The 12366-nt window shown below is 33.0% G+C and overlaps 1 protein-coding gene across 1 annotated transcript; it reads left to right on the forward strand.

The window, feature by feature from the left end:
• Nucleotides 1-6027: 6027 nt before the first annotated feature.
• On the forward strand, nt 6028-12292 carry LOC7489301 (4-diphosphocytidyl-2-C-methyl-D-erythritol kinase, chloroplastic/chromoplastic). The gene is made up of 11 exons (XM_002314197.4): nt 6028-6452; nt 6648-6743; nt 6857-6925; nt 7118-7222; nt 7309-7365; nt 7466-7666; nt 8453-8545; nt 8640-8739; nt 10061-10160; nt 11496-11581; nt 12051-12292. The coding sequence occupies exons 1-11, from the start codon at nt 6285-6287 to the stop codon at nt 12152-12154; spliced, it is 1179 nt and encodes a 392-aa protein (XP_002314233.2). The 5' UTR covers nt 6028-6284; the 3' UTR covers nt 12155-12292.
• Nucleotides 12293-12366: the final 74 nt, after the last annotated feature.

Consider the following 12366-nt stretch of genomic DNA (forward strand, 5'->3'; position numbering starts at 1 on the left):
TACCCTTTTATTTTATATAAAAGAAAAGAAACATTATTCTTTCATAACATGGTAGTATTTTATAGTTTAGATAAAAACAATTTAACATAGAAACATGGATGCACAATTATTTTTCATGTCCTTTTTTTAAATCAAGAAAAAATTATATTAATTAATACATGCATTTAGTTAAATAAATTAAAAATTATTTGTGTTAATAAATACAAAAAAAATAATTCTAATGATAACCAATAGTTAAACTATAAAATTAAAAGATAGATTTAGATTAAAATATTTTACCTGAAAACACAAATTATGAATTTAGTTATGTTTAATAAAAAATTTTAAGAAAATAATTTTTTTATTTAATTAAATAATAATAAAAATAAATATGACGCGGGAGTGATTCAATCAAATTTAAAAAGAAATATTATTTAGGGTTTCAGAAAAAAAAATACCTAATAATATTAAAAAGAAAAAAAAGTCAATCTTTTCTTAAAATCAAGTGAGATTTAATATAAAAAAATTACAAAAAATTATTTAATTTATTTATTTTAATCAATGCCAATTAAAGTCGTATCTTCCCAGACACCCCACGCATGCATTCAATTAATAGACTTGAATTCTTCGTATATTACGGAAGAGTTTGGGGTTAAATTTTTTTTTTTTTATGGTTTTATATTTGAGTTTTGTGATTGTTAATATTGATGGTTATTGGAGGTTTATTTGGTCGTTAATTTTAGGGTTTGTGGAAATTAGTCAAGGTGCATGCAAGCTGATCCAGATACCCCGTGAATAAAAAAAAAATTAATAGACTTGAACTAATTTTAATTTAAATTAAAGATAAAAGGAAAAAAGTTAAAAATGGGGAAGATAATTGGAAGCAATTATGGAATGGGTCATCTAGCTGTTGGTGTAGCCTCGTGAACTGGATGGCTTTTACCATTTTCTAAATATCCCACACGTTTATCTATCGAGGTATTATATGATGGAGCATTTTCTATACCGATTTATTTAAAGAAAAAAAAATCAGCGAAGTTAAACGCGAAATGCAAAGCTAATACAGGGGCAGAAGCCTGGGGCAAACAAAAGAAGAAAGTGTCGATGGGTTTAAGAGATGGAGCATTTGCTGTGACTGCCTGGTGGTTCCATCGCAGAAGTGTATATGGAGTGAAAGGTCGAGAGTTAGTCATCCTGCAATGGAGTGGTGGGGTGTGCTGTGATTCTGTAGAAAAGTAACAGAAGCAGAGGAATGGATTCGCACAACAATTTTCTTTCCAGGGATTCCATCGTATTGTAAGAACAACACTGATTTGGTGTTCATGCCATAAGAGTTCAGAAAGTCTGCGAGGAAACCGAAGGCATGTACTACCTGGTTTCCTAAGCTTTTCATCAGAATTATAGCTTGAAAAAATCCAAGCTTTGGCAAAACTGTTTTGTGAGGGTTGGGCAAAAGCATTGCAGGCATCCTCCTATCTAGGTTCAAATTATAGGCCTTTGAGGAGACATGATGTATAAGAATGGCAAGAACAGAAGTAGGCTTATATGGGGAGTTCAAAAAATGATTGTCAGTGATGTTTTTCATCTACATATCTTTGCAATTCTAAAAGTTCAGTCAAAGTGTGTGAAACAGGAACTCATCTTTGCCAAATTCACAGGAGTGTTATGCAGTAATAGAAAACCAAATAACAGTAGCAGATCGAGTAAAGGCCAAGGGAAACAAAAACATTATGGAATGGCAGCAACACCATCAACCATAACTTGTTTAGTTTCATACATTTGTATTCATAGCCATAGAATAAAATCTTTGCGGGCAGCATAGTCAAACAGAAAGCGGAAGAACTGGAAATGGAAAGTGACAGAAACAGCACTGCAGGCATAATACGGCATGTCTAAACTTTTAGACATAGAGGAACCAACTCAAGGCAAACAACGTAAGAAAAGAAAAGGCAGCAGCTTGAAGACATCTCTTTAAAAATCACAGTAATGCAACCCAAGCAAGACTAAAATGGTAAATGCTGATATAAACGAAGTTGTCAATGATTAGCATGTGTGTAACGTACATGAGTGAAATGGACCAAGTCGACAAAGTTATTTTCCCCTTTGACCAAGCTGTCAGGCACCTCCTTATAAGATCTGCTGCAAAAAAAAGGGCAAGTATGAGTTACTGAAGCGTGGACTTAATATTTCCTAGTGAGAATATATATGTGGAGCAAAATAAATCAGCTAACATGGAAGAGAAACATTTTTTAAAGAGAAAGGAAAAGGAGAAACCGGCCTGAGGTTCTATCAAACTTAGGTTTTGGCTTTACATGCAGGTTGTGTTTTAAATTCGTTAAGGATTGTTTGACTTCGTCCAGAGTTAGACTCTGAAATCACATTATATTCCTTTATTTTCCTTGTTTTTGTTTCGGTTTTTCAATTTGAGTCTTTGTTTTCGTTGTGATTTTCTTTGCATCTAGCACTATGATTTGCGATAATTAGGGTTATAAAAACAACAAACACTTATTGTCCAGAAAATTTTTATTGTTGCATCAGGATATATATATATCAATTTAGGTAAAAATGGTTCATTCAGTTCGGTTTAAATAAGTTTAGGTAGTATGAGTTTTTCCTACTTGTTTCTAGCTTCGGTCAGATTATTTCTATAATTTAAAGGTTATTTTTGTATTAATTTTAGTTTTTCATGTTGTTAATTAACTCTATTGTGTCTTTGTCTTGTCATAAAGTACCTTACGAATTGCCATGAATCCTTGAGTGAAATATAAGAAAAGTGTAAACATGAAGAGAATGAATGAAAAATAAATATTTCTTCTCAACTTATCAATTTCTCATATTTGAAGATGTCTGAGTTGAGCAATAACATGACAATATAGAAAATGAGAAATTACATATTCTAATTCAATAATAGTTATGATTTGATAGTAGTATAATCCAACAAATTCTAATTCAATAAAATTTATAATTTGATAGTAGTATAATCCAACAAATTTAAATTTACAAGTTGTGATATTTCTATTTCATAATTATTGTTGATAAAATATAAGTTTCAATACTCAAAATCAAGTTGGTGATGAAAAAAAATCCTCACACAAAAGCATTATGCACACAATGGAAACAAAAATCAAGTTATGAATTTTTGTTATTCTAATTTATATGTTGATGAGAAATGTAGTTATCGGAATCTGAAATTAATTTTTAAAATTATTTATAATATCCAAGAACCTTATTATTTTTACCCACTATCTAGCTAGATCTACTATTTGCAAAACTTTAGAAAAGGATGAATAGATGTTAAAATTGAACAAAAACAAAAGGTTAAATCTATTCCCACACCACCACATGGATGATAAGAAATCAAGTTGAAATTCTACCAAATCACAATCTTACATTAATTAGCTCTTAAACACAAACATGTCAAAATAATTTGAGTTTTCCCTTAGTTAACAACCTTAATCGCAACATATTTAATATTACATGTAATTTTTGGTCCAAAAAGATCAAGAATTCAAGGTTAGGTAACTTCAAAAGAAAAGAGGGGGTGCATCATAATTATCAAACCCGACTCAGGGGTTGACCCGGTCAAGAAGTCGAGTTTTGGGTTGACCCGGGTCAACCCGAATCAACCCAGAAAATTTTTAAAAAAACTATTTGAAGTTTTAATATTTAATATGAAAAAAAAAGTAAGAAACAATCCATATAAATATATACTATAGATGTTATAAATAATAAAGTTTAAAAGATTATTTCAAAATGTTTTTTTATCTCACATTGAAATGATACTATGTTAATATGTTATTTTTTTAAGTTGAAGTATATAAACCAAAAAGTTTTTTATCCCACATTAAAAAAACATAATTTTTTTCTTGTAAATATAGAGTATATATACTAAAAGGCTTCAAATCTCACATTGAAAAAATAAAATATTCTTCTAGCATTTATATAGTGAACTTTGAAAAGGGTTAATAACCAACTAAAAATATTAAAAAAGAAGGGTTTCCGGCTAAAAAAAAAAACATTTGAAAAAAAAAACTGGATTTCAACCAGGTTTTGTCATGAGGTCGCTTGGGTCATGAGTTAACCTGGTTTTGCCCAAGTTTTTCTTTATTATGGTCTTTTATCTTATTCAAACCGGTCCAGCCATCAGGTTAACCTATCGGATTGATCCGAGTTTAATAACCATGAGGTGCATTGACTTTGAGAAACTAGAGACGTAAAGAAGAGATAAAAGAAAAGGATGGAGGGGGAGGTCGCGACTTGCATGAGAGAAGAGGAAAGACTGGAGGGGAAAGATTACGAGAAAGGAGACAATATGGTTTAGGGTGGCTGACTAGTTGCAGGAGGTGAGAAGGAATTAGGGTTTTAAAATAAAAACTTTTTATATTTGGTTTGCCAGTCTAATTTAAAAATTAGTAGCTCAAAGCTAGTTGGGGAGATAGGTTTATGCATGCCAACTAGCTTTATGCTTCATGTTATACATGTGCAATCATTTATTGTATTTTTATTTTATTTTATTGTATACAATCATTTATTGTATATTTATTAAATATACAACGCATTGTCAAATTTATGGTAGAAGTACTCAATGGAAGTACACGAATATTTTCAGTGTTTGAAAATATAGTATAATCTACTTTTTAAAATAGTTTTTATTTAGAAATATATTAGAATAATATACTTTTTTATTTTAAAAAAATTATTTTTAATATCAACAACATCAAAATAATTAAAAAAATATAAAAAAATTAGTATTAAACAAAATATTTTTTTAAAATTTTGTCTAGTCCCTGTTTGAAATGCAATACCAACAGGGGCTTCATTGGAAAGATTTTAAAACATGCACATAAAATAGAAACAATAAAGAAAAGACAGGTACTTATTTTGCATTAGGAGGTGAATATAATTCCTAGTTTTTGTTTCAATCATTTCTTGGTTTGCTTTCAGTGTGTTTGAATTTAAAGCAAGTCCTTAAAAAATCTATTTATTTATATATTTTTGTAACATGCTGATTTGATAGTAAATTATTATTCAATCACTGAATTTTTAGTGAAGTTAATTCTTTTGATTAAAAAAAACTAATATTGAACATAGGGGTGAGAAAAAAAATCAAAAAACCAGAAAAAAATAACCGAAAAAACCGAACCATGAAAAAAACCGATTAAAAATTTAAAATTTTGAAAAAACTGACCGATTCGGTTCGGTTTCGGTTTTATAAGCCTGAAACCGAAAAAACCGAACCGAACCGAATCCAAACCGAGCAAAACCGAAAAAACCGAGCAGAACCGAATCCAAACCAAGCAAAACCAAAAAAACTGATTTTTGTCCAAAAAAACTGAACCGAAACCGGTTGGTTTGAACTGGTTTCAGTTCGGTTTCGGTTTTTTTTTTTAAAAAAAAATTTAATTTGATTACTTTTTTAAATAAAAACCGAATTAAGCTGAAAATAATCAGCTCTAATTGAATCCCTATAATTTTCATATTTGTTTGCCACTTAATTATTATGTTGCTTTTTCACAATCTTAAAACGTTATTCATTTCAAATCAAAATTTATAATCTCACTTACTCCAAACAAAATGGATTTAAAAGGATAATTCATGTATTTTTTTTAAAAAATTAACTATCATCAACTTTTATAAAGGAAGTAACTTTTGATTATTAAAACCAAAAGTACACAAAATAAAAAATAAAATAAAATATAGAGATTAAATTATAATCTATTCCTACTTTAAATATGGATTAACCTATCTAAAAGACTAAAAATCCATGAAAAAGAAACGAAGTTAATTATAATTTGTACTTTATTAGAATCAAATAATTAATTTCTCATGTAAATAATCTCTTAATTGGTCTTGACCATCATGAATTATTAGTTTTTTCTTTCAAAAATATTTTTTTTTCACAACCAAATTTCCTCATCTTACCCATGTGAGATAAAAGTCTAGTTTTCTTAATTTTATTTTTAGAAATATTAAATTAAAAAATTTAAGAAAAAAAGTAAATTATAAATAAATTTAGTTTGAAAGGAATTAAACACAGTTTTTGCGTCAATCAATCATCGTCCTCCAACGAACAGAACCATAACTCCACTCATGTTTCACGACTGATGTCTCCCTCCTTGTCCCAACAATAGAAAAATTCCACACAAGACGCCAACCAAAGTATAAACATTTTATGCAAGAAACACACCTCGGTATTAGGCTCAGCAGTCATACCAAACACTATTAAATTGGAGCTTGAATTTCACTGTTTTAACACTGACTCCATGCGCCTGTGATAGCAGCAGCTAGAGCAAACACAAGCATCCATGGCTTCTTCTCATCTTCTTTGCAATACTTTTCATTTCCAATCATCTTGCAATCTATCAAGTAAAAGCAATATCTCTTCGTTTAAGCCCCGTGGGCCTTTTTCTTTTTGTCAACAACTTCAATTTCCAAAGACCCCAGTTGTTAAAGCCACAGGAAAGAAAGTAGAGGTGTGTGCTTTAGGCTTAAAATTCTTTGTTGTTTGTGTTTTGGGTTCAAAGTTTTGAACTCTTTTTTGGGTTTTTTGAGGTTGTTTTATTTGTTTTTGTTCATTTTACCGTAGTTTGTTGTTTATGCTTTGAGTTCAAGTTTTGAACTTTTTGGGTTTTTTATTTTGATTTTCTTGGTTGGTGGGGGCAATTTAGCTAGTGTATGATCCTGATGGAAGGATAAACAACTTGGCTGATGAGGTGGATAAACAGGCTCCTCTCTCAAGGCTCACTCTTTTCTCACCTTGCAAGGTTTGTTTTTTTAGTATTCTCATGCTTTGCTTGTGCTTGACTTTTATGATAATTGGCTTTGTTTTGTTTTCTTAATTTATTTATGTGCATTGTGGTATTGCTATTTGGTGTAGGTTAATGTTTTCTTGAGAATAACCAGTAAGAGAGAAGATGGGTATCATGATTTGGCTTCTCTATTTCATGTAAGTTTGTCCAAATTTAAGCAGTGTTTGCCTTTAGCCTTCTTTTTAGAGCTATGGACACCAGTGTATACAAGTTAATGGTAAAAAGGATCCATATTGATTTGGCTTTTTTTTATTGCTAACTTTAGTTTTAGTTTGATATATCATTTGAATCTTCAAAAATTCATAATTTGGCCCCTTTTGCTCCTTCAGGTGATTAGTCTAGGAGATGTGATCAAATTCTCTCTGTCGCCATCAAAAAGTATTGATCGATTATCAACCAATGTGTCTGGTGTGCCCCTTACTGAAGATAATTTGGTAAGGCATACTTAATAGTGTTTTTGATGTTTTATTGATTTCTGATATGCTTGTGAACTTATTTTCTCATGATTTTCTTCATACAGATCATTAAAGCCCTTAATCTTTACAGGAAAAAGACCGGCACTGACAACTTCTTTTGGGTAAGAAGTGCTATTGGTTAGTGTTGAAGATCTGTTTCTTGATAAAACTTAGTAATTGAATAGCAATAGTAAATTTTCTTATTTTGAATTTTGTTGGAAGATTCATTTAGACAAAAATGTGCCCACTGGGGCAGGGCTTGGTGGTGGGAGCAGCAATGCTGCAACTGCCCTGTGGGCCGCAAATCAATTTAGTGGTTGTCTTGCTACTGAGAAGGAACTCCAAGAATGGTCAAGTGAGATTGGTTCAGATATCCCCTTCTTTTTTTCTCATGGAGCAGCCTACTGTACTGGTCGTGGTGAGGTATGTATGAATTTTGCTTTGTCAAGCAAGTCAAAGACAATATTCCTTATTCCGCTTCATGTTTCTTTCATGCTCTCAATTGCAGACGTAGGGCAATAATTCAATTATGGACGTGATTGAGATTTCCCTCACTCTTTTGAGAGAGCTAAATTCCTCTTTTTATATATTGCTTTTGCTATGATTCATGAGTATGGTTGCAAACTCTCCCCTCCCTGGAGGACTGAGGGCTGGTTTGGTTTAGTCTGGAAGACCAGGGGAGGCATTTTTGCTGTTTAGGTGGCATTTTCTGATTGGTATCCTTTTGTTGTGATGTTATATCATGCATAGGTGTTATGGCAATAACATCTTTGAAGTTATGGCCCTAGTTAGGTACCAACTACCAACAAAACTAGTTTTAGGCTTCTGAGCGTCTCATGGAAGATTTTCTCCTACACAAGGCAGAATGATGGGGAAAAAATTCATGTGGCCAACCTCACCTATTGTGAAGTTAAAGCTTAGTTGAGGTGAGTATCATGCATACAGGATTACACAAATGTTTGGATTAGTAATAAAGATCTTGCCTGGAGGAAATTATTTCAAAGTCGGTTTGCCATTGGGGGAACTTGCTAGCCTTTTCCTGACAAAACAATATGAATCGCTTAAAATAATTTCTCTTAGTTACAGTTAGAAGGATGTGCACACCCTTCTGCAGTTATATATGCATACTCCTAATGTGCTTGCACATCTAGAAATGCAATTCTTCTGTGTAGTTTCTGATCTTGCTGAAGTTTTGCTCTTGTTGTTCAGATTGTTCAAGATATTCCTTCACTAGTACCTTTGGATAAGCCAATGGTTCTCATAAAGCCCCCACAGGCATGTTCAACTGCAGAAGTTTACAAGGTATTTCAGTTTTGATATTATGGATTAGAACACTGTCTGCACTTCTTTAACATCAGCTCATTTACTTGACAAGAGAAGTCTCTTGATTTTTCAGCGCTTTCAATTGGATAAAACCAGTCAAGCTGATCCTTTAACATTGCTAGAGAAGATCTCAAGGAATGGAATATCTCAAGATGTTTGTATCAATGATTTAGGTATGAATCTACAGAGATACATGAGTTTGCTTTCTTTTCCTCCTTTTCAAAATACCTTTTTTTTCTTCTGTTCTTTCTATGGTTTCCTGCTTTCAGATTAGTTAATCCTGCGAAAACCTTTGGTTGTTTTTGATTTCTGGATAACCAATTTGGTTTTTGTTCTTAGCCTAATAAATTATTTATGAAGTAACTGGAAAACACAAGTTTTGTTGTAGAATATATGAAACACACTATCACAGCTGCACGTTGCTGTCCCATGCATCATGCATAATGCATCAAAAAGATCTTTCTGGTAGATCCCAATTTATTGGATATGACACAAGCTGGTTCTAATTGGCATAGTATCATAATCTATTGATGAAAGTATTGTAAAATCAGTTGGGATTGGTGAATTATGAATGACAGCAGGGTGGGTTGGGGATGGATGTCTCCTCCCTGATGAGGCATTGCTGCAAGAAAATCTTCCCCTATTCCTGCCCTGCCTCGCAAGTCAGGGAAAAGATTTCACTTCCATCACTTCTGTGCCTATGAGATAGAACTCCTTACCTGTCTCCCCACCCAACACACACACACTAGAAAGACAGACAAACATCTCCTTAAGCCGATTCTCAAATTAAAACTGAAGCATATATTCATTAAAGCTTGAAATCCCACTCCATACTGTAAAAAACCTCCAATTTTCTCAATCAAATGCTTTCAAGGTCAAAGCAATAACACTCTCTCCAGTTCAATATGGAGAAGAAGCACTGGGGCCTAATCTGGATCACTGCCTCTCTCTTTGTGCCGCCACCATCACCACCACTCTTTGCCTGTCCTATGTGCAAAGTCTTGACCAGCAGCTCTTGAGATTAAATATTGATTGCTGATGGTAAGCACTCATGGCACTTTTCCTACCATACTGACAATGCTCCTCAAGGTAAAAGTGTGACACAGATTGAAACATGCTATTTATGAATGGGATAAGAATAAGGTAAATTGCAGAACAAAAGACAGAAATAATGGTTGATGCTTTCATGCATGCACAATTGGGTTGGGTTGGGTGGCCCTAAATCTACCCCTAACGCGTGCTTGTCTCAGGTTCTCACAGCAATAACAAAACCCATCCTTTCACCCATTTAACCACTCTTTTTTGGGACATATAGAGTGGTGTTTCAGGTTAGAGACTCCCTTGTCATTCGTAGTCACAACTCCCTCTAGGCTCATGGCAGTTCTTGGATAGCTTGGGTGCCTTCCTGGTCCAATCATACATTTTGTTTTCTGCTTGCTTTATGGTGAAAGAATATTCATTTTTTTATATATTCTTGGATGAGTTCTTTTGTAGAGCCCCCTGCTTTTGAACTTCTCCCCTCTCTCAAAAGATTGAAACAGCGTATAGCTGCAGCTGGCCGTGGACAATATGATGCTGTTTTTATGTCTGGGAGGTATGATGCTGGATTGCTATTGGAATCTTCATATTGAATCCACGTTTATCATAAGTCAGCAAAATGGTTATATTTGATAGTATAACATTTCCAATGAATCTTAATGAGATTTGGACTTCTGCAGTTGAGTGCATGAGATACTGTATTCCGTGGTTTTGATAAGTGACAGAGTCTTTAACTTGTCATTATAAGTTTCTTAGCTCATAATTGTGTGTGTAAACACCCCATGTTCATAACAATAGTAAGCATTCAAATCCTTTCTACAAATTGAATAATTTTCGGCAAGTTCTGTTATCTTTATGGTCCTTAAAGGCACACTTACTATAGAGCAGATATAAAATCAATTCAAAACTATTTATCCACTAGGCATCTCTCATATCTAATGCAGCCCAACTGGAGTATGCTAGAATGCCTTTTCTCCTTGAGTGAGAGAGAGAGAGAGAGGGCGGTTGAAATTGCTATTTTAAAAGAATATTGTTGTTAAAAAGAGAGAAGAAAATGCTGAATTTCTGTTTGGAGCATGGGTGACCTTTTGTAACCTTGTTTATATCTTCTTGGTGCCTTTTTCTCTTTCTTTTAACTTCTCTAGTTACTGCCACTATCCATTAAGAATTCATCTATAATTTCGAAAAATACCATCCTCTCTTGACTCCTGACCCTTAAACCTTAATCTTCCAGTAACGGCTCAAATTCCATGATATAATTGCCTTAAATTTTCATTTATGCAGCCCATTTAGCAACACTAAAGCCTTTGAAGCTCATTTCTGAACATGCTTATCATCAAATGCATAGACCCTTTCTAACCAATGTTGAAGTTAGGATGGAATGAGGTCTTTTTGGTTGCAGAAGTGTCTTGTAAGTTGAAACTGTCAGATTCATTTCTCCTGCACCAGTAAGGTGGTGCGAATCCTTGATATTTTTTTATTTCTTCATGTATTTTGAATTTTAAGTTCTATGGATATTTTGTCAAAGTCTTATTTTGTTGTGTTTGCTGGGTTCTCTCTGTGTTTGCTGGGTTCTATGCATTCAAAGTTTTACAAAATGAGCTTATTTACCGCATGCATCTCATAATAAGTGAGTAGTTGTAGTTGATAACATGATATACGGTGCGAGGAGAGTTGGAATAAAGCAAACAGTTTGCATGAAGTATGTAAATAATCAGTTGTAGCTTTTAAATTTTGTTTGCATAGTTATATGTTTTAATCCTGACGTGCCAAAGAAGAGTTGAAGCCATGTTTTTAATTTTAGAACATTGATGATAGCTGCTAAAATTTACATAAAAGTTGATCCATTTTGCCATAATCTTATTTTTATTTTCCCATATACTTCATGCAGTGGAAGCACAATAGTTGGGATTGGCTCGCCAGATCCTCCACAATTCATATATGACGAGGACGAGTACCAGGATGTTTTCGTGTCAGGTAAAGCTCTAGTAGTTCTACCCTGTAGCTTACTATTTCATTTGTGACTGCCTAACTAGAGTTCCCGAGGACTTGAAAGAGCAAATCCCCAATACTTTTGAAGTTGGTACGCATTTGCTTAGAGATGCATGACCCGACTGTTTGTTTTTTTGAAAAAAATTGAATTTTTTTTATTAAATTAATATTTTTGGTGTTTTCAGATTATTTTGATGTGCTGATATTAAAAATTATTTTAAAAAAATTAAAAAATATTATTTTGAGTATTTTCGAGTGAAAAATATTTTGAAAAACAATCGTTACTATACTAAAAAAAAAAATAGCTGGGATTAAGGTTTATATAATTAGAGGCAAGCCAAAAAAAAAGCTTCTGCGGGCGACTTTTAGGACACGTTTGGGGGGGGCCTAGTCGATGAAAGAATAAATCTCCTCTTTTCTTTCTCATAATTTGTGAATTCAACTCTGATTGCAGAGGCCAATTTCATTAATCGTGAAGCAAATCAATGGTATCAACAACCTGGTTCAAGTTCAACAATATGTGACTCTCCACCCGAATTTACCCGCGCTATCGAGTGAATAATTATTCTCTTGTTGTATAAAAACAATGATCACATCTGTATAATTATATCACTCATTGAGGTGCAACGAACACTAGCAAATGCAATTACCCTTGTGAAGCTAATGGAAAGTTGGGAGTAAAGAAATCTTTGGACAGTCGAAGCTGGGATGGGAGGGAGGGTGCCATCAGGATAAATGAATATTCTTCAATGAGCATTATGCTCAAGTGA

The sequence above is a fragment of the Populus trichocarpa genome, chromosome 9 (genome assembly GCF_000002775.5).
Source record: "Populus trichocarpa isolate Nisqually-1 chromosome 9, P.trichocarpa_v4.1, whole genome shotgun sequence".
In the NCBI taxonomy this organism is placed as follows: Eukaryota; Viridiplantae; Streptophyta; class Magnoliopsida; order Malpighiales; family Salicaceae; genus Populus; species Populus trichocarpa.

What these genes read in the sequence shown, in the direction of transcription:
- LOC7489301 (XM_002314197.4), top strand. Translation starts at nt 6,285, where the DNA reads ATGGCTTCTTCTCATCTTCTTTGCAATACTTTTCATTTCCAATCATCT. An exon ending in GCTGTTTTTATGTCTGGGAG is followed by an intron (nt 10,161 to 11,495) that starts GTATGATGCTGG and finishes TACTTCATGCAG; the next exon opens with TGGAAGCACAATAGTTGGGA. An exon ending in CCAGGATGTTTTCGTGTCAG is followed by an intron (nt 11,582 to 12,050) that starts GTAAAGCTCTAG and finishes CTCTGATTGCAG; the next exon opens with AGGCCAATTTCATTAATCGT.